The sequence below is a fragment of the Onychomys torridus genome, chromosome 21 (genome assembly GCF_903995425.1).
Source record: "Onychomys torridus chromosome 21, mOncTor1.1, whole genome shotgun sequence".
In the NCBI taxonomy this organism is placed as follows: domain Eukaryota; kingdom Metazoa; phylum Chordata; class Mammalia; order Rodentia; family Cricetidae; genus Onychomys; species Onychomys torridus.
Window position 1 is genome coordinate 30630487 of NC_050463.1, and position 22025 is coordinate 30652511.

The 22025-nt window shown below is 43.4% G+C and overlaps 1 protein-coding gene across 3 annotated transcripts; it reads right to left on the bottom strand.

Annotated features, from left to right (window-relative positions):
- Positions 1–1350: 1350 nt before the first annotated feature.
- Positions 1351–17074, bottom strand: Ypel5 (yippee like 5). 3 transcript variants are annotated; one of them, XM_036171144.1, is made up of 3 exons: positions 16916–17074; positions 5367–5531; positions 1351–3230 (listed from the first exon to the last, which is right to left on the bottom strand). In XM_036171144.1, exons 2-3 carry the CDS (start codon positions 5505–5507, stop codon positions 3006–3008), a joined length of 366 nt encoding a protein of 121 aa, XP_036027037.1. In that variant the 5' UTR covers positions 5508–5531; positions 16916–17074; the 3' UTR covers positions 1351–3005. The 3 variants fall into 3 exon arrangements, with proteins under 3 accessions (XP_036027037.1, XP_036027039.1, XP_036027038.1); XM_036171146.1 differs by lacking the exon at positions 16916–17074 and adding an exon at positions 16029–16457; XM_036171145.1 differs by lacking the exon at positions 16916–17074 and adding an exon at positions 15984–16457.
- Positions 17075–22025: the final 4951 nt, after the last annotated feature.

A 22025-nucleotide genomic window follows, 5' to 3' on the forward strand; every position in this document is an offset into this window, starting at 1 on the left:
TTCTTTATCAGATGTTTTGTATGTTGAGAACGCCTGTAGCTTGTCTCTGACCTTCACATGATATACAAACACAGTTAAAAATTTAATAAACTTTTAAAATGTATTTATTGGATGTCACCTAAAACTAAGAATCCTAGTCTTAAGAGAGAAAAAGGTTACACTTGTATACCCCCATGTACTGACATCCAAATATATTTGATCAGTTAACTTTCCTGCCCCAGAACAGAATCATCCTTGTTTTGTGAAGACAAGAGTCTTATTCGAGCAGTAGCTCATACTGGCTTGGAATTGTTTGCAACCTAAGAAGGCCTGACACCTGCAGCTCGGCCTCCAAAGTGCTGGTATTACAGGTAGGAACTACCATTTATTCCTGGTAACTAATGTTCCCATTTGACTTTTTGTAAATAATCCAATCAGACTAGATCCTTCAATTAAAAATTATCAGATGTTTTTTAAAGAGTTTTCATTATGTGTATGTATTGGGGGAGTACTGAGGAATGTGCTTGTAACTACAAGAGCCTTCAGAGACCAGAGGTGTTGGATCTCCACTGCTGGCAGTTTGGGCAGCCAGATTTGGGTGCTCAGAACCGAGCTCAGGTCTTCTGGAAGAACAGTAATGACAAAATTTCTCCAGATCCTCTTCCAATTTTTTTTTTTTTTTCTAGACAGGGTTTCTCTGTGTAGCTTTGTGCCTTTCCTGGAACTCGCTTTGGAGACCAGGCTGGCCTCCACAAAGTTCTGCCTGCCTCTGCCTCCCGAGTGCTGGGATTACAGGCATGCGCCACCACTGCCCGGCCTCCTCCAATTTTTAAAACATCCTCAAAATGGAATTTTTGTTTTTGCAGTGATAGGGATCACACTCAGGTCTCCAGCACACCAAGCAAACACTCTGTCATGGAGCCACACTTTAGTCCAGAAAATGCAAGTAGCTTGTTGCTTCATCTGCCAGATACCCAAGTATCCTAATAGTGTGACATTTATTTATAATTATTAACTAAATATTCATATATACTAAACCAGTTTGCATCTATCATAAAATGCTCTCCTAAGTTAATGATGGTAAAATTGGTGTTTTCAGTCATAAAGAAGAGTTAACTATTACTTTACTACTGTCAAGCAAAGCAAGGAATCGTTGTTCAAAAGCACAGAGGTAACTGGGTATGGTGGTGTACATCTAAAATCTCAGTAGTGAGTTCAAGGCCAGCCTGCTATTAAGTAGCAAGTAAGTTCCAGGTCAGTCAGGGCTACACAGTGAAATGGCAGCTCAAAACAAAAAATGATGTATTTAGAAATTAAAAATGACTAAGATGGTCACCAAGTAGATCAATGAAAAATAAGTAGCAGTTCTGCACCAACACACGACAAAATATACTTTATTTTGACAGCAATGCACTCGGTGCTGCAGGTGAGGCATGCGACTAGGAATCCGCATATCACAGGCCAGTGTGGAAATCAGTGAAAACAAATACTATTCTGAAGTCTTGAAAGTTTCATTCAAGTTGAAGACAGAGTTGTGTTCACTCACTGAAAATGGAGTATTATATTATCCCTACTCAATCAACAACAATGCCACTAACCAAGAGTGCAAAGCCAACTATGAGAAGCTTCAGTGCACTCAGAAATCACTTTTAATATCAATGACAGAAAATATTTCACTTATTCAACTCAGGCAAAAGTCCTTCAATAGACCTAGAAGCTGAGCATACAAACATCCATCTGTTCATCTGTATAACTAGTCAATTTCACTGTCCTTTATTTCACCAAAAGCAAGTACCAGTTTGCCCAGAAGTGGCTTGGATGAAGAAGCATATTCTAATACTTTGTAATGTCATACATTTAGGGCTAAGCTGAATCAAATCTGACCCCTTTCCAATAGAGGGTATCAAGTGCAGCTCAAATGCAATAGCTGAACTTCTAAGGGAAGATGTGAAAAACGATGCTAAGGAGAGATCCAGTCTTTTGATGAAACTATTAGGTGCTACAGACTTGTCAAAATCAACTCAAAAACAAGGGGGAAGGCTGAAACATTGGGAAGCAGTATTTTTAGATAAGCTGCTCTATTTTCTTCCCTTCTTTTAGAACAGATGCAGATTAATGGTTTATGCAAGGATGCACACTGACATTCTGCTCAACTGTTTTCTAAATGCAATACTGTAGGTTTAAACAGTATGCTTCCATTTACACAAATACCTTATACATAGTCAATGTAGCTTAAGATTAAGAAAACACTTTACCTACTAAGAAATTCACTTATCAAACCTCTGCTCTTTTACACAGTATTTTTAGAAGTAACACAGGACCAAAACATCCAACTATCACTTTATTTATATTACTATGCTTAAGTTACATGGGAAAGACAGCCAAGCAGTTCTGCCCCATTTCAGAAAGTTTCCAATCAACACCAAGTACATGGTGACAAGAAGCTAGGGAAGGTGACATCTGTGGGTCAAGACTGACAAGGAAGAATGGGTTCTGGTGCTACAGTTCCTCTCCAACAAGAATATGGCACACTGGCCAGCACAAGCCATGCTAACACTGAGCCTCCAGCGCCAGGCACAGATTCGGATCTCTTCTCGAAGCTAGCAAATTAAGTGAAATAACTGGGTTTAAAAGAAAGTTTAAAATGAAGCCCAAATAAGTTTAAAAACCATGCTCTTGACATATTCTCTACTCAAAATGTACACAAAACATTCCTTTTCACTCTAAGAGCCCCAATTTTCCCCTCATATAGCCCACCATGTAGCTGCAGACTCTTCTACCTCAAGATGTAAACATAGGGAAAAAATTATCGGCATCTGCAAAATATTCTCTCTACAAACTGCTGTTGGATGGGAAATACAAAATTTAAAAAAAAAAAAGAGAAAGAAAGATTCCATCTCAGATTCTCACACCCTCTTGTTCCGCAGTTCATGAATCCGACTCTGATGCTAAGGTGACAGTGTATGTAAGTAGATTTTTGTTTTCAGTGAAGGAGACCTGGGAAAAGATGGATTTATCTTTCTTCTTCAAGAGTTATCGGATGGTACATGCTCCTCAAAGCCTTCACTCTCTCGAACTAGTGCACGTTCCAGGATCACACGGCCTTCCTTATAACGCTGGCTATCTTCAGTAGCAAACTCATAGATCCAGCCCAGTTTGCTATTGCAGTTTTTGCAGCTCACATCTCGAACCATGTGGCGGCCAGTGAGCATGACCCGATCTTGAACTTCACTGTACTGCAAGTTAACTACCTAAAAAACAATACATGTACACTCACAAAAATGCTTGTAAAGTCATGTAAGTTAGTGACAATTGTGACAATAAGAAATTGTATATACAATTCAATTAAGTATTACAGAGCTGTGCATGCCCATGATCCTAGTGTGGAGAGGCTGAGGCAGGAGGATCATGAGTTTGAGGTGAGACCAGCCTCACCACACAGTGAGACCCTGCCTCAAAACAACAAACCACTGAGCAAGTGTAGTTACACTCATGATAGCCACCTACAGCTGGTTTGAAGAGATGCTGGGATTGCACTGTACTGGGTATCTAATTTGGGAACTTTTAAAAAAGAGTTATTTTTCAACTGGGCGGTGGTGGCGCACGCCTTTAATCCCAGCACTTGGAGGGAGAGCCAGGTGGATCTCTGTGAGTTCGAGGCCAGCCTGGTCTACAGAGCGAGATCCAGGAAAGGCGCAAAGCTACACAGAGAAACCCTGTCTCGAAAAACCAAAAAAATGAGTTATTTATCTATGGATGAGTGCTTTGCCCACATGTATGCATGTGTGTGTGTGGTGCTTGTGGAGGTCAGAAGGCATCGCATCTCCTAGAACTAGAATTACAGATGGTTGTGAGCCTGCATGTGACTGCTAGGAACCAAACTTGAGTCTGCTGCAAGAGCAACTGGTTAACTGCTGAGCCATCTTTTCAACCCCCAATCTAATGCAGTCTTTAAGTCCAAGTCTCGCCATTTATATATGGTAGTTATATTTCTGGTTGTAGTAAAGAAAAAGGTCTGGAATTGAAGCCACGAAATATACGTTTGGGTTCAATTGTTAATTCACTCTGTAGTGATGAATGTAAGATAATCAAAGAACCTGTCACAATACCATCAGTGTTCCATGAAGTGTCATTTTTGTTTCTGAAAACATACTCTATATATACAAACATGTTGGGCTAGGCTAAGCTACCACAAGCTATACAATGCAACACATTAGCTTAAGGAAGTACAAAGATAATGAACACAAGAATTGGATTCTAAAATAATCTGGAGAATTTCCAATCATTCTAAATACCCAACAATCCTCTAAGCTTTACTTTCCTTTAAAAGATCAATGGTAAATAATTTTGGCTTTAAAGGTTATACAGTCTTAATTCCAACTACTTAACTTTGACACTAACATAAAAACCCAGACTATTTAAGTAAATGAATGAGCAAGATTGAAGACTGTTTACAGTTAACAGGCAGCTGACTTGCCACAGTGTCACCTCTTCCTGTGAACACACTATTGATTCTCTGAGAGAAGCTTCTTTACTCATGGAACAGAGGAACAATCTCTAATGAAAAGTTAATCTGATCTTCTAAAAGCACTCACTTGAGACAAGACTAGATCTGTTTCTTAGTCTAAAAGATTTAGAAATTCAACTTTGCTAAGCTCCAGGGCACACAATCACATCAACTAATCTCAAAACAGGTCCAAAATTTCAAAGCCAAGCAGACTAGACACACATTTGCAAATGTGTAAATGCTTTTTCCTCTTGGTAGATCCAAAAAGCCAAGTGATAATCAGAAAGCTGACTGGCAACCATTAATTACCCAGCAAGAGAAGTTAGCTAGATTTGCTTCCAGTAGATAAGCTGCAATGGCTCCCTCCCTAATGGGCCAGTCAGTGACATAGCAGGGAGAGAAGATGGGTATGTCAGCCTCTTTTCCCCAGTTCTCTAAAGTAACACATTGTTATACTGGGTATTCCCCAAAGAGACAGAGACCCATCCTTCTTCATTGCTGTTTTGAGACAGAGTCTCACTGTGTAGCTGAAGCTGATCCAACTGGCCTATAACTTCTCCAGTGTGTGGCAATCTTCCTGCTTCGGCTTTCCAAGTACTGGGATTATAGACAGAAGCCACCACACTCTGCCTCTCTTCTTCTAACTCTTTATTTAGGCTTTATAAAAATAAATACATAAATAAAATAAAATCATGTTCCAGTAATGTATCCCTGAAATCCTAGAGACAAGCTAACAGGCAGCCTCTTCTGTAGGTTTCAGCTGCCATTCTAGTATTTCCTGGAATTCCCTGGTATCTGTAAACTCTCGAGGGAATGGTCTAGTGTTGCTGTCAAATGTATCCACTGAAGATAGCTAAGAACGAAGCTTTTTTTGACCAACCTTGTTAAAAAGAAACGCTCTACCAGTGGCGCCTGTGAACCGTGTAGAGATGAGTTCTGAGCGGTTGGTCAGGATCGTATCACAGTTTGCACAAGAAAACAGACGGGTACCACCGATATGATCAAGGAAGATTCTGCCCATTTTGAGAGCTAAACTTCTAAAAACCTAGAACAAATGGAAAAAGGTAAGACACACATTATTAAATAAAATTGGTAGCAGCTATTAGGGGAGGTATTATAGGTTATTTATGTACTACAATCTCGCTTTTTTTTTTTCTAGTACCTGTTCTGTGAAATATCTGACCCTGAACAAAGGGATTCAAAGTTCACATAGTAAACAAATAATCAGGACACCCCAGAAACACCCTTAGTTGAGACTAAGGAGTGGTATCACTTCTCTGTTGGTTGGTGTGAGGAACAAACAAAAGGAAAATGGAATTTCATTAAACAATATGTATCTATTACAGGCACTGGCTGAAGAAATGGCTTCATACCCTTAAACACTGTCTGCTCTTGCAGGACTTGGGGTTGATTCCTAACACCCATATGAAGGATCACAACTATAACTCCAGGTGATTTAATGCCCTCCAAAGGCACAGACCTACATGCAGGCAAAACACCCATATACACAGTGTGAACAAAGTTAGCAGAGCAGCAACAGCGATGTGTCTACATTCTGAGCACGTATATAATCTAAGGAAAACTTGGAGGTATGGGGCACAGGTGGGATGATCAGATAAGAGCAGATAACAGTACAATTTCAAAACAAGCAAGGGCTGGGAATATGGGTCATTGGTGGATCACCTGCCTGTACATACTGGAAGCCCTGAGTTCTACCCCAGCACCACACACCACACACACACAATACCATGAAAATAAAACAAGAGGGACCTGTGGCTGGAGAGGAAGAGGTGAGCTGACAAGTCTGCGGTCACTGTCCAGGGCAAACAGTACTGACTTCATCCAGTAAGTCTCAGTCTAAAGTCCATGGAGCCCTTACTTTAAAATTCACAATTCTGGGAGGGTTTCACCCCCACCCCCCCTTCACCCAAACAAGTTGACAGGTCAAAGGTTGCAGCTGTTACAGAATAGTAGCTAGAATGCAGTTCCACAAACTCTAAGACAAAGTTCTTCATTACCCTCCACTGCCTCCCCCAAAGGAAGGTGCATGGTGCCGGCCTAGCTAGCTTCAGGCTAGAGCTACCAGGGCACAGAAGGAGGACAAGGACTTTCCAGCTATGATGCAACTTAGCACTAAGGAATTCCACTGTAAATCCCAACACCAGACTTAAGCTATGGTTGTTAATTCTGATTCATTCCTGGCAATGCAGCACATTTGATTACACACACACACACACACACACACACAGAGAGAGAGAGAGAGAGAGAGAACACTATCTTAAGGCTTGTTAAGTTGAATTCATCAGCCCAGAGATACAGCAGTGAACAAAACACAAATTTCATTTGAATTATACAAGCTCTTATTAACTTTAAAAAGGTGGACTGATAGGGGTTGGGGATTTAGCTCAGTGGTAGAGCACTTGCTTAGCAAGCTCAAGGCTCTGGGTTCGGTCCTCAGCTCTGGAAAAAAAAAAAAAAAGGTATACTGATACTTAAAATTTGGGGAAGAGTGTAGCAAGAATCTTAAAAGTTCTTATTAATAAAAACAAACCTGAGCCGGGTATTTGGGGTGAATGCTGGAAGATCAGAGAAACAGAACAAGCCTCAGCTACCTCACCTTGCCAGTTTCTCAGCTGATCCTGTTTCCTCAGACTGGAAACCTCTGTGCCCTCATCCGGAATGGATCTCAGCTGAACTGCTGCTAGAAGCCTAAAAGCTTAACCAGGCAAATGCTTCTAGTTTCTGGTCTTCACGCCTTGTATACCTTTCTAACTTTCTGCCATCACTCCCTGGGATTAAAGGCTCGCTTCTTGGGATTCAAGGCATTTGTCACCAGGCCTGGCTTCTTGGGATTCAAGGCATTTGTCACCAGGCCTGGCTGTTTCCAATGTGGCCTTGAACTCACAGAGATCCAGAGGTATTTCTGCCTCTGAAGTGCTAGAATTAAAGGCGTGTGCTACCACTGCCTATCCTCATCTTTAATATTGTGGCCGTCCTGTTCTCTGACCCCAGAAAAGTTTATTAGCGTGCACAATATTTCGGGGAACACAATACACCACAGAAGAGCCAGAATTGGTGATGGACCCCAGTAATCTCAGCAGTCAAGAGGCAGAGCCCCCAGGGAAACACCACAATTTTCAGGCCAGTTTGGTTTATTTAGCAAGTTTCTGGACTACAGAAAGAGACCCTGAATCAAACATAACTAAAATTTAGGGAAAGAGGACTGGGATGTAGTTCAATGGTAGAGTGCTCACCTGGTGTGTGTAAGGCACCACAGTCACTCCTTACACCACAAATAAATTAATTAAAAATAAATGCTAAGCAGGGTGGTGGTAGTTCATGCCTTTAGACCCAACACTTGGGAGGCAGAGGCCGGCAGATCTCCATGAGTTTGAGGCCAGGCTTATCTACAGTGAGTTCCAGGACAATCAAAACACAACATTCTAGGTGGCTGGAGAGATGCTCAGCAGTTAAGAGCAGCTGGTGCTCTTGGGGATCCAGGTTCAGCTCCCAGCTCCCACCATCAGGAAGCTCAGAGCTGACTGTAGATCCATCTCCAAGGGCTCTGACCCCTCTTCTGGTCTCCATGGTCACTTGTACACACGGCTGACCAAAACACACATAAATCTTAAAGAAATAAGATTTGGGGGCAGGAGAGAAAGGTCAGTGGTTAAGAGCACTTATTGCTCTTGCAGAGGACTTGAGTTCTGTTTAACTGGCTGTAACTCCAACTCCAGATCTGATATCCTTTTATGGCCTGAAAGAGAACCTGCACATATGAGATACTAACACACTAAATAAAATAGAACCCTTAAAAACAAAATTTGGGTAGAAGGGCCTGTACTTTGACAGGAGGAGATCAGGTAACGGAATACACAACATATTTTCTCATAGCAACTATGTTAAGCAGTTTACTATTCTCTCCCATCCCAATTTATCTTTTCATTTAGCTTCAGCCAGAGTTTCTGGGATTTGTTTTAAGGGTAACTTTATTTTCAACTTTCAAATATCAGACTTGATTTAACTGTAATGAAATAACTATTTCTAGACTGACCTCAGATGCTACTGTGGAAGAGGCTATGGTTCCAAACAAACTGTATGCCTTCTACCTACATCATTCTATCTTTGGCTCAGTATTACAGGAATAGCTGTGACCGACCATTTGGTACTGAGGGTAAATAGACTTAATATGCCTTCTTTCCTGCTTCAAATGCATTCTATTTTTTACTCTACCCAAGTATTTTTACTGGCTTCAATTATATGATTCATTACCAAGACTAAAAATATCTAGGAAGAACTTTATGTTCATGACTCCTGATTGTGATTGCCAGTTACATATAAACATAAGTATCTGTACCTATAAAATGTAGTTTTTGTTTGCCAAAAAAAAAAAGTTATGCTGTCAACAGAAGTAAAATCTCTGCATGGTTATTAGATCCCAGCAAGCCTTAGCTTTACAAGGTTAGAAAACAGTACTAAAGTACTAACACTGTCACCAGGCTGACATCAATTACAATCCCACTGCTGCATCCTGAAAATCTGTGTCCCCAAGGAACTTGTACATTGAAACCCAGTCACCAATATGATGGCATCTGGGGAGTAACTGGGTCATAAAGACAGAACCTTCATTAGAGGATTGGGGGCCTTAAAGAGGCTCCACAGAGCTGTCATGCCCTTCCTACCATCAAGACACATCTAAAGGGGCATCAATGAACCAGGAAACAAGTCTTTACTGACACCATTCTGCTAGTGCTTTTTTCTTAGAACCATGAGAAATAAATTCCTATTGTTTATAAATCACCCAGTAGTCACTTCAGTAGTCTGAAGGAAGCCACTTTATTCTTGAGGAGGAGACATTAAAAGGCTGAGAGTCTTGAACAGTGTGAACTGTCTCAGACCTAAGCATGTTCAGTGTATGGGACAATGCACTTATCTGTAATCATTTAACTGTGATAATTCTTTTCTTTTTTTTTGGGGGGGGTTTCGAGACAGGGTTTCTCTGTAGCTTTGGAGGCTTTCCTGGAACTCGCTTTGTAGACCAGGCTGGCCTCGACCTCACAAAGATCCACCTGCCTCTGCCTCCTGAGTGCTGGGATTACAGGCGTGTGCCACCACCGCCCAGCTGATAATTCTTATAGTAGGTATATATTACCCTACTTTTATAGGTGCAAAAATACAGCCCATGCAATTTCTAATAAGTAGCCAAAAATTAGAAAACTATAAACATAACAACACCACTTATGTCAGTTTGGAAAACCTTTTTTCTTTACCTTTCACCACATGTATTCAAACACTCATCCCATCTAAGACTGTTAAAGACCACAGTGTGTTTTAAACCCAGCACACATTCACAGATAATGCTACACTTATGTTGGATTAGTGCCACAAAATATAAACAGGGAATACAATTTAGCCACTACCTTCTAAAAGCTCTACAAAAATGCTTCTCTATAAATGTTGAAACCTTTTGTTGAAAAACTTGAGACAGGTCATGGTAGTTGAAGTTGACTTGAATTTACAGTATTTCTCCTGCTTCAGCCTCCCAAGTGATGGGAATATAGGCCTATGCCATCACGGTTACCTAGAGATAATTCTTACAGAAAAACTAAATACCTTAGAGGCTGGGGCAGAAGTATTTGGAGTTTAATGTCATTCTGAAAAGTCCAGTGAAGTTCTGTCTCAAAATAAAAGTTAAAAAATGAAAAGGAAGGGGCAGAATGTGAAAAATGTCTGAGATGTGGCGCTGTGAAAGAGTATTTTGCCTAGCATATGAGGCCCAGGCCTGAATATTGGGGGTGAGGGTTGATCCTAAAATTTGAATGGGCTAATAGCGGGCTCAGCGGTAGAGCGCCTGCTGACACGTGAGAGGCCTCGCTTCCATCTTCAGTGTCTCTTCAGAGTATCAAAAGAAAGCGAAAACCCCAAAGAGCTTATTAAGAAATACTTCATTATGTGATAACCTTGTCTACTGGTAAGTACCCCGCGACTCCTTGTAACTATGCAATTGTATCATCATCCCCACAAACTGGCTATGCCTCTAAAATTCTCAGAAACTAGTCTGCAGCTAGTGTCTTCTTCTTGTCTCTAGCAGCACCTTACATCATTTGATACTTTTCTGTGCTGAAGTTCTACATATGGCTGAAATGAGGACCCAACTAAGAGTATGGATTAAGTTATATTTATGATGTTCCTTCTACTTCACCACTTCAGGTCAAACCAGTACAATATTATTCTGTAAGTCACACATAAGCATGGCCCTTCTGGCAGTACTTCTGCATAGTTCTGAGCTATAAAATCCTAAACAGTAGGAGTATCAGACCTGATTGCTTAACAGTTCATCTGCTATTATCTGAAGTAGTGAGGGCCCAGGATGAAAATACAGTGAAGTTCATAGACAACTCAGGTATTTTCTGATTATCTTCAATTTCTTCTCCCACCAAAGAGTACCTTTACCCTAGAATTTCTAACTTCTATTTGCAACAAAAGGTTTCAGTTTAATAATTATATATCAGGATCTCCACCTTAAATTTTTTAATTACACAATTTACCTGTAAGTTTAAAAAAAAGAAGAAAACTACCTTTCTTTCAAGGACCCATGAGACATGAGACAATGTCCCTAAAAAGGAATGATTTTAAAAACTGGACATGATGGGTTTGTATAAATCCCTAGTTTCCAGGTCATAAAACAATTATCATGTTTGAGCCGGGAGGTGGTGGCGCACACATTTAATCCCAGCACTCGGGAGGCAGAGGCAGGCGGATCTCTGTGAGTTCAAGGCCAGCCTGGGCTACAGAGTGAGTTCCAGGAAAGGCGCAAAGCTACACAGAGAAACCTTGTCTTGAAAAACCAAAAAAAAAAAAAAAAGAAAAAAAAGAAAAAAAAAAAAGAAAGAAAAGCAAGCAAGCACATTTGACTCTTTTGAAATGTGGTATCTTATTGTTGGTCTGTTGTGAGCAGCAGTTAAGAGCACTGGCCACTCTTCCAGGGGACCTGGGTTTGAATCCCATCACCCATCTATGAACATCTGTAACTCCAGTTCCAGGGTATCTGATGCCCTCTTCTGGCCACCTCCTGCACCAGACACACAACTAGTGCACATGCAGGCAAAACCCCCATGCACACAGAATAAAATAAAACCCAAACCAAAAACACAAAGGTCAGCAAACCAGGGTCAGTTGGCCAAATCTAGATCATCTCTAATTTAACTGCCCACATGCTAAAAATGAAATTATTCTTTTAAAAGGTTAAGAAGAAAACATCAAGTCAGGCGGTGGTGGCACACGCCTGTAATCCCAGCACTCAGGAGGCAGAGGCAGGTGGATCTCTGTGAGTTCGAGGTCAGCCTGGTCTACAGAGCTAGTCCAGGACAGGTTCCAAAGCTACACAGAAACCCTGTCTCTGTTAAAAATAATAATAATAATAATAATAATAATAATAATAATAATAATAAAAGGAGGAGAAGAAAACAAATATTTTAGTGGTGATAGTTTCTTTGAAACACAGCCACACTCCTTCGTTTATACTTAACTGCTGTCTAGCTACCAGCAGCGTCTACGTGGCGAATGAATGGACTGGTGGCTTGCAACACTAAAACATCACCATCTCAGTCCTTATCAGGACAAGTCTATCCTGCTTAAGAACACACTGAGATGGGGGAAAGACCTTCACTTAGAAAGCAGTCTTTCTCAGAGAAACAGAAACTTGGCTGGCAGGCAGGCCTAAAGATCAATAGAAGTAGATGACAAATTACTGTAATTCCATTCCCACTCTCTTCATGGATCTTCTGGCTAAAATCACTGGCGTTCTGAGTTGGGCACAGTGGCTCAGGCCTGTAATCCCAGCTTCCAGAAGACTGAGCACAGAGGATTCAAGTGACAGTCCCAGTCTCAAAACACAAAAATCTGGGGCTGGGGATTTAGCTCAGTGGTAGAGCGCTTGCCTAGCAAGCGCAAGGCCCTGAGGGTTCCATCCTCAGCTCCCCCCCCAAAAAAAAACAACCAAAAATCCTTAGGCTTTCCATAACCACTTTTCATTCAAATCAATAATACATACCCAGCCACTTCACCCCCAAGGTCTTACACAGTATGGTCTAGATTACTTAAACTATAAAGCCAGGTGCTATTTTTGTATTTCAGCTCCCCCACCCTCAATACCCTTGTAAACTGTGACAAACTGTCCTGATTCCTATGTAAAAAGGCAACAGCAATATCTCTGAATGAGAATTAAATGAAGGTACTATATCCTGAGAAAGTGCCTGTATAGTGAATGCTAAATAAAGGTTGTAAAAGTAGACTACACATCCCATTCCAACTCTGCCCCACCACAGATGTGAAAATAGGGTTCAGAATAGACACAAAACAATGGCAATGAACAGTTTTGCCCCCTGTTAAATTACAGCCATGTTAAGTATTCAGGTAGTAGAGATTATAAACAGGATGAAAACTAGAAACCTAAGATTTCAAATTCTTAGTGTCTCAACTTTGGTCTTAAAATAGGTATCTGCCCTCCCTATAATTAATAATCCAGTTTGGTCTCAATCCTGGCAAATGGATTTAGCCTAAGGAGGCACCATTTCCTAGCTCTAAAAATGCCAAGGAGAACAATAGGCATCTATTTTCATTTGCACAGGACCTGGTGGAAAATGTCCACTTCAGAAAGACTATTCTTTAGTTAAGAAATCATATACCTTTGGGGCATTTCCACAGATACCATCACAGCATTCCCACCACCTCTGGACAGAGCAGAGGGGTTTTTCACTGCACCAGATGGGGGAAGATAAAGTGTGTATAAGGAGGCTGGTACACAGGGTTCTAGTAATGAAAGGGTTACAAAAATCTGCCCCTTCCAGAAGTAGTTTGTTTTTGATTCTGCTAAAATGAATTCACATGAAAACATGGTTGTCTATTTGGTTTTCAGTCTCCTCTCTACAAGAAAGGAAAGAACAAAAACCGTAAAACTTAATAGCTGGAATAATTATTAATATAGTAATAAACATTTGATGCTATTGCAGTTTCATTAACTATTTTCATAGCAATTTGTAACAATATTCTACTTAAAAGTTATGAGGGGAAACAACAGTTCAATCTATAAAATCTATTTTTTCCTTTTTGTAATACTGAAAATCAAGCCAAATATCTTGTGTGTGTGTGCTAGAAAAACACACTCCCACTACGATACAACCCAGCCCAATTTTCTTACTTTTGTACTTGGTTAGCAAGAGCCAAGTGTCAATGACATAAGCAAGCCATGTCCTCCTCTTACAGTACAGTACAGTATCAAGTCACTCTGCTGGGTCAAATGATGGCCTGCTTGTGGGACTGGGTCTTCATTTGACAGAAAGTAAAAATGCCTGGTCTTCTCACCTAAGACAATGCCTTACGTTATGTTTTGCTAAACAATTTCCATACTGACTATATTTCTAGAATACTGCCTAGTCATCATTAGAAAATAAGACCAGTCACATAACTCAGCAGCTAGTCATGAGTCAGCAAATAATCTCAGTTGGTCATCTCCCCAAAAACTTCTTGGCAAGACAAACCCGATCCCCTTGCTTGTCATGATACAATACCGAAAGCTTCTTGCTGGGTAGCTACAGTATAGTTTATGTGTTTTCTAGACTCAAGTGCCAAATAGCAAATTCATGTCTAGCTAACAGTTCCCAAATTACACATTTGTTACCACACAGCATTACCAGAGAAATGGTGTTAATTTACATAGTTACATAACTTGTCAAGGCACTACAAAACACACGATAATCTAGATACAAATATACTTAGGACTACCTTCACATCTCACAAATATATACTTAACAGTAGTTTCATGTCTCACTGACTTGTTCATAGAGTTTGGGGTATATCTTTTTTTTTTTTTTTTTTTTTTTTTTGAGCTGAGGATGGAACCCAGGGCCTTGCACTGGCTAGGCAAACGCTCTACCACTGAGCTAAATCCCCAACCCGGGGTATATCTTATGTCCTTAATAAATTTAGACATTTTTATTAGACCTATTTAATTGTGTGGGGCACATGGAGATCAGGACAGCTCTGTGGAACAAGTTCTCTCAACCATATGGGTCCCTGCACTAAGGCAGTCTGTCAGGCCTTCATCAAGCACCTTCACCTGCAGGCCTCTTCCCCACCCTTTCCTTTTTAGTCTTTCTAAATCTCCTTAGTGGGCAGGGAAGGCAAATGAGTCGAGGAGAAGGCCTAGTATTCCTACTAGGCGTTCTTTTAGAAGAAGCCGCATACATTTTATCAGACATGCTTAGAAAAGTTACTGTTAAAAATCCAAGTTGGGGGTTGGGGATTTAGCTCAGTGGTAGAGCGCTTGCCTAGTAAGCACAAGACCCTGGGTTCGATCCTCAGCTCAAAAAAAAGAAAAAAAAATCCAAGTTGGTTTCCCTTACAAACTGAATGTATTTCATTGTGCCTTTCCTAGAGATAAGATGGTTGCTACACATCAACTAGGGGGAAATACCTTTACTGATCGGTAGGCAGAATGAGGGTATAAGGCAGGCATTAACACAACTGGAATCCCAGCACCAAGGACAACAAGGTAGAGTTTAAGGCCAGCCTGGACTACGGGGTCTGATATTCTACTGAAAAACAAGTGCATTAGAAATGCCTTGTGCTCCACTACACACACATACATCTGTACACACACACACACACACACACACACACACACACACACACACACACACACACACGTCTGCCAAACTGCACATGCTCCATCTTCTTGATATTTGTAAAAGCTCCAGGACTGTTTTTCCTAAGCCCATCTGGCCAACATCAACCCACAGGCTTTTCATTTTCTAAGCCTAATACGAGTTCCCTTCAGAGTACTTCCTACTTCCTCCTCCTGGTGTCTCACTGCCTCATCTTTGAACTTTCTGTAACACTCATTTTGTAACTTACCAACATTTAGCGTTGCGCTGTCTCTCAATTTCATTGGTCTGTAACCTTTTACTAAATTGGGAACGTCCAGAGAGAATTCACATTTTCTGGAATCTCCTTCTTACCTAATCACCTATTACACTACAATATGCGATTCATTCTTAGTAAAAGAACCCATCAAGGCACTTCACATCTGGCACAAATATGCACCCTAGAAACACTGGAGAACTTCGTCTTTCTCTATGCTGGAATGCAGGTGCAACCCTGTCTCTGCAGCTTGCAAAACTGTCTCCTATTACGCCTGCTACTTCACCGGCAAGTTCACTTATTTCCCAAGCCAAGGTAAGCCTGGGGTTACTTTCAGATTTCCCCATCTGTCAAAGGACACCTGAAATTAAAAAAAAAGGAAAAAAAATCCTCAGATTTCCAACGGGGCTCTATAAACAGAAAAGAAAAAAAAAAGTTTAAAAATAAACGATCTGTACACCTTCCCTTATTACCAGCCACCCAAAAGGAAGATTTAGTCCGGTGTCAGGATTAAACAGACCTTTGTACTACGGCGGCTTCTCACGCCAGGCTGGCAAGACTCGGTCATCCCACCTACCTGGACAGCAGCGTGAAATAACAGGGTGTGCAGGAGGATGCCTACCTCCGCCAGCAGGGAGGAGCCGCGAGGTGGGCTCACCAGCCAGCTTTGGGGTCCCCGCCAGGCCGACTGCCCGCAGCCGGCCCAGCTGATCGCGCCCACGTGACGCCCGCCAGCCAATCGCCGGGCGCAAGGCGGAGAGCGCGGCGGCCGCGGCGGCGGCGGGGCCTCCTCGGCACAACAAACACAGGCGGAACAGCTGGGCGGGCGCGGGCTCGGGGGTGCTTAGCACCCGCGGGCTCCCCGGCAGCGTCCCTTCCCCACGCCCAGGGTCCGAAGGGACCGGAGGCCAGTACGGCAGGGAGGCTGGCACCTAGGCGGGCAAGGCCCACCGCCGAGGCACCGGGACCGGAGTCCGGCCTCCGCAGCCGGCGGGGTGCGAGCGCGGCCCTGGAGCGCGGGCCCGCGGGCCGACCCGGAGCGGTGCCCGGGCGCGCCCCCGACGCTGCGGCGGGGACGGCAGCCGTGGGGGCGGGGCGGCGTAGGAAGTGGGGGGGGGGGCGGCGGTGTCAACCGGGCGAGCTGTCCCGCGGACCGGCGTCGGGCGCCGAGGGTGGCGGGGAGGCGGCTAGGGGGCCGCGGGACGCCGAGGGGGTCGCGGCTGTTGCGGGCTCGCGGGGCGCCCGGCTGCGCGGCGGGGGCGGGCCGACGGCGGCCGCCGCGCCGCAGCCTCACAAAGAGCGACGGCCCGGCCCCGCGGCCCTCCGGTCCTTCGGTCCTCCGGGGCCCTGGTGGGCCGAGCCGGGACCCCGGACGAGTGGCGACGGGGAAGAGGCACTTCCTGCCTGGGGCCCCCGCCCCGGGCCGCTCCCCCAGGGCTTCGAAGCGGCCGGCCCGAGGGCTCCGAGTCCCCGCCCGACTCCGAGCCCGGCGCCTGCCGCCGTCCTCACCTGCGCGCTGGGGAGATCGGCGCTGCCAGCGGCTCTCAGCTCCTCAGCTGGGTCGAAGCCCCTCGGCCTCCCAAGTCTTCAGGTTTAGTCGGGCCTTGGCCCCGCCTCTCCCCGGTCGGGCCTCGGCGTCAATCACCCGGCGTGGCCCCGCCCTCCCTCCAGGCGGCTCTCCCGGTTGGCCCGCAGCACCCTTCATGTCTAGGCTCCGCCCCTTTCCCTGACACTCTGCCCCTTCCGCCGCGCCCCGCCCCTTCCCCGGCTCACCCTCCCCCCCACTCCGGCTCCCCTACACTCGGCCGCCCACCCCGCCCCGAAACCGCAGAGGGTGGGCGGGCCCATCGCAGCTCGTCCCGCCCCTAATTCGACACTTTGCAATCTTCCAGCCAATCAAGGAGGCTAACTCTGCCTCCTCGGGCAAAGTGGCCAATGAGGTGAGGCTGAGGGCACACCCCCTCTTCCCAGCTGAGCGCACACAACACAGCATCCACGTGAGTCAGCTTCTTAAAGGCGACGCCTCCGCCTGCCTAATTGCGGCTGCTGGGACTCAGCGCCAGTCATCGGCCGGGCGTCGCCAGGTGGCGGCTGGGGCCTGAGCTTGCTGATAGCCAAGGAAGCCTGGAAGACGCGAAAACAACAGGCTGTTTTCTAGGCAAAGCACCCTAGGTTGAAATGCCCGTTTTGTTTCTCCTTCAGGCCTTTTACAAACAATTTCCCCAACTCTTGAGTCTCAATATATAGGAATTCATCTACTAGGAATATTTTTTTTCAGCATGCTCAATTTTATTTACAACTCCATAACTTTTCTCTTGGCCATGGAAGTAATGCTCAAAAATGTCGGTCTTGGATGTGGAGATTATGTCTTGTGAATCTCGAGATCTGTTGAAAAGGTTCGCTGTTCCCTTTGCCCTCGCTAGTGTTTAAGTTGTCAGATTTTTGCCATTCCGCTGGCTTTCCCGGGTAATAAATCTCTTGACTGACTGTGAATATAACAAAAATATTTGGTCATGTCTGTTTCTCCAAAAAATATATAAATATGTAAAATATATAGAAATATATATTACATAAGGTGCTAGTGTATTTATATGTAAAATTTCAAACTAACTAGTATAATAGTATATATATTAGCATTTGAAGTTAGTTTGCATAATGGAATAGGTGTCCTGAAGAAAACCCTAATACTTAACTACTTAGCCCTAAATCCTCCAGTATTTCATTCACTTAAAAAAAGTTACTCTGCTGGGCGGTGGTGGCTCACCCCTTTAATCCCAGCACTCGGGAGGCAGAGGCAGGCGGATCTCTGTGAGTTCGAGGCCAGCCTGGTCTACAGAGTGAGCTCCAGGAAAGGCGCAAAGCTACACGGAGGAACCCTGTCTCGAAAAACCAAATAATAAATAAATGAGTGAATGAATGAATGAATGAATAAATAAATAAATAAATAAATAAATAAATAAATAAATAAATAAATAAATAAATTTTAAAAAAGAGTTACTCTAAGCCAGGCGGTGGTGGCGCACGCCTTTAATCCCAGCACTGGGGAGGCAGAGCCAGGTGGATCACTGTGAGCTCCAGGCCAGCCTGGTCTACAAAGCGAGTTCCATGAAAGGCACAAAGCTACTCAGAGAAACCCTGTCTCGAAAAACCAAAAGAAAAAGAAAAGTTACTCTGCCTGGCTTTGTAGCACATACCTTTAACCCCTGCTGGCAAGGAGGCAGAGGCAAGGGGATCTCTGTAAATTTGAAGCCAGCCTGGTTTATATAGTGAGTTCCAGGACAGCCAAGGCTACATAGAGTCTCAAAAACAAATTTACTCTAAACATCAACAATAAAGGACTCTCCGTGGATAAATGAGAATTTTGCGGGAGGGGAAAAAAAAAACCACTTAAATACATTGGGAGTTCCCACAATTCTTTTATTTTCATTTTGCTTTCGTACAAAACTTATATTTAGAGCTGTGCGCACTGTGCACATTACATGGTTGTAATCTTGGCCTGCTGGAAAACTGAAGCAAGGGGATCAGACACTGTGCTACGGTGAAACTCTGCCTTAAATCAAGGTGCACATTTATTGGAGGAAAGTACACTGCCTCATTTTCCCCCCTCAGTGTTTGGAAAAAAGTCCAGGGCCTCACACACTAGGCGAGTGCTTTGACTCTAAGTTACATCGCCCTCCCCTTTTTGAAATGCTAAATTGAGACACATCCAGTCACATTGCCCTTCTTGGTAACTTATTTCCACCCTACTGCTGCTGTTCCCGAGTAGCTGGGATCACAGACTTGTGCCACCACCCCAGCAGGCTGCTTCATTTCCTAAGAGGCTTCTGTCTTCTGCTGACAATTTCAAAATGGATATGGGAATATAGCATACTTTTTCAACTTAATTTAGCAGCCATGATCAGTCTCTTTTAATTTTATTATTTATATGGATTTGTGTCTTCATATATACATGTCAGTCTGGGTGCTGGAGGAGGCCAGGGAAGGTGTCAGATCCTCTGGCAGTTGTAAGCCATTCAACATCGATGCTAGTAACCTTAGAACTCATGTCCTCTGCAAGAGCATCAAGAATCCTTAACCATTGAGCCATCTCTCCATCCCTGATCATTCTTTGATTCAAAATTTTTTTTGTTGTTGTTGTTTTTATGTTTTTTTTGTTTTGTTTGTTTTTTTTCGAGACAGGGTTTCTCTGCAGCTTTGGAGGCTGTCCTGGAACTCGCTTTGTAGACCAGGCTGGCCTCGAACTCACAGAGATCCACCTGCCTCTGCCTCCCGAGTGCTGGGATTATAGGCGTGGGCCACCACTGCCCAGCTTGAAATGTATTTTTGTCTACAAATTTACCTTTGTCCCTATAATTTTCTATAGCATGCCATTAACATCTGTTACTGAGTTTTTCTTACTGATGGACATGTAGGTTATCATTGATAAAACAGCTAGTGTTTCTAAATATCATAATTTGAAAAAGAAGTACAGTGCCTAAGCTACAGGAAAGAACAACTTTTAAGAACAAGGTAAACGGTAAAACAATAGTCTCCTGCCCTCCCCCATCTTCTTTAGATGGGATCTCACTAGGATCCTGCCCTCACTCCTGTACATGCAAAGCTCAGGGTCTTTCGTCTTATGTCATCAGGGGGTGCTGGCAACTATATACATGCCTTAAGAAGCTGGATGCAGACCCCACACTCTCTCTCTCTCTCTGTTCCCTGCTCTGCTCCGTCTTTCTCTCTGTCCAGGCTTGGCTCTCCTCTTTCTCCTCCCTGCTTTCCCTTCTAATAAAGCTCTAAAAACTAACACTGGGTTCTGTCGTGACCGTGACCTTTCCACACAGGAACCAGTGCCACAACCAACTCCAATTACCATCCTTCCATTGGCGCCGTGATTCGGATCTCACTCTGTAGAGAGAACTCACAGAGATCCGCCTGGCTCTGCCTCCCGAGTGCTGGGATTAAATGGGTGTGCCACCACTGCCCCAGGTAGCCCTGACTATCCTGAAACTCATTGAGATCCACCTGCCTCTGCCATCAGAGTGCTAGGATTAAAGGTGTCTGTCTGTGTTTTTAAATCACTAAATCTAATTTTGATAATAGTAAGGTAAGTACTGTTTTCATCCTTATTTTATCAATGATGAATTCACTAATCACAGTACTTACCCTGACCCAGCTCACCTGATACAGTTATGAAATACAGTCTTCATAAACTTCAAGGAAGATGGGAAAATCCTGTCTCCTAAAGGTGTCTGGATGGTGTGATGTGCAGATTTTGAGTACAGGGCAGTGGGAACAGAAGGAACTGAAAGGACACTTCATTGTCCACACAGATGGATGCACAGGCCTCCCAGGCCCTGGTTTCCAAGTTGATAAAAAAAGAACAGTGGCTGTTCCAGAAAAGGCTGCACGCAGTCTATTCACTTCGTGAATTGCTCCAGGTATGGGCCCAGAGTCAAGACCGTTAAGATTATTTGAAACAGTCAGGGCCACAGCTGTCCGAGACATTTCAGAAGCAAGTGTCTTCCACGTGCTCCCCAAGATCTGTGTGAAGCCAGATTATTGCCTGAGCTGTACCGCTCCCAAGATGTTTGCGCATCCACATGACCACGTCTGAAAGGATGGAAACCCTACACTGGTTAGAGCTGCTGCTGCTGCTTCCCCACCCCACCCCCCTCTACCACAGTTTGATTGAGCTTAGCCTTAAGGTACATGGGGATGTTGATTAGGCTGAGAAAGGATAGCATCAAATTTGTACTTTAATTCTAATAATACACAATTAAATGTAATGTAACAAATGAAAAGGGAAAGGAAAGAGGACCAAACTATATCCTATGGAATTTTGCTGTAGTAGCTTAGGATAAATTGATATTTATTTGATCTTTTATTATAGTTTATTTTTTTAAGGTAAGTCTCTTGTAGCCCAGGCTATTCTCAAAACTGCTGTATATCTGGGAGTGACCTTGAACTCCTGATCCTCTTGCCTCTACCTCTTGAGTGCTGAGATTACAGCTACATGCCATGATGCCAGCCAGGTTTTTGTTGAAATTTTATAACAGTAGAATTCTTCCATCAAGAGCATGGTATATATCTCAACTTATTCAAGTATTTATTTATTTAGAGACAGAGTCTCATGTAGCCTAGGCTGGCCTTCAATTCCAGGACTGCCTGTTTCTACTTCCCAATTGCTGAGATTCCATTTGTGTGGCATCATGCTTGTTTCATCTTGGAGTTTATATGTTTTTTGAGGTTGTTTTGTCATGAGTTGTGACAGTCTCTCAAATTGATATTTTGAAATCAGAATTCTGAGTAGCCCAGAATGTGACTAATTGGAAGTATGGCTTTTTACAAGGTGATTAAATTTAAATGAGGACATGAGGATATGGAGTCTAATCCAATATGATTGAAGCCCTTATAAGAAGAAATTTGAACCCACTTTTACACATTGGGCAGATGCAGATAGAGAACCAGTCTACCAGCCTGGATACAGGATAGGGCATCTATTGACAAGCCTGGCTACAGGATAAGGCATCTATCTACCAGTCTGGATACAGGATAAGGTATCTCTCTACCAGCCTGGATACAGAATAGGGCATCTCTCTACCAGCCTGGATACAGGATAGGACATTTATCTACC

Bases quoted from the DNA above. Each gene is read 5' to 3' on its own strand.
- Ypel5 (XM_036171144.1), bottom strand. From the start codon at position 5,507: ATGGGCAGAATCTTCCTTGATCATATCGGTGGTACCCGTCTGTTTTCT. The intron at 3,231-5,366 runs GTTGGTCAAAAA...ATTGTTTTTTAG, and splicing joins GAGCGTTTCTTTTTAACAAG to GTAGTTAACTTGCAGTACAG.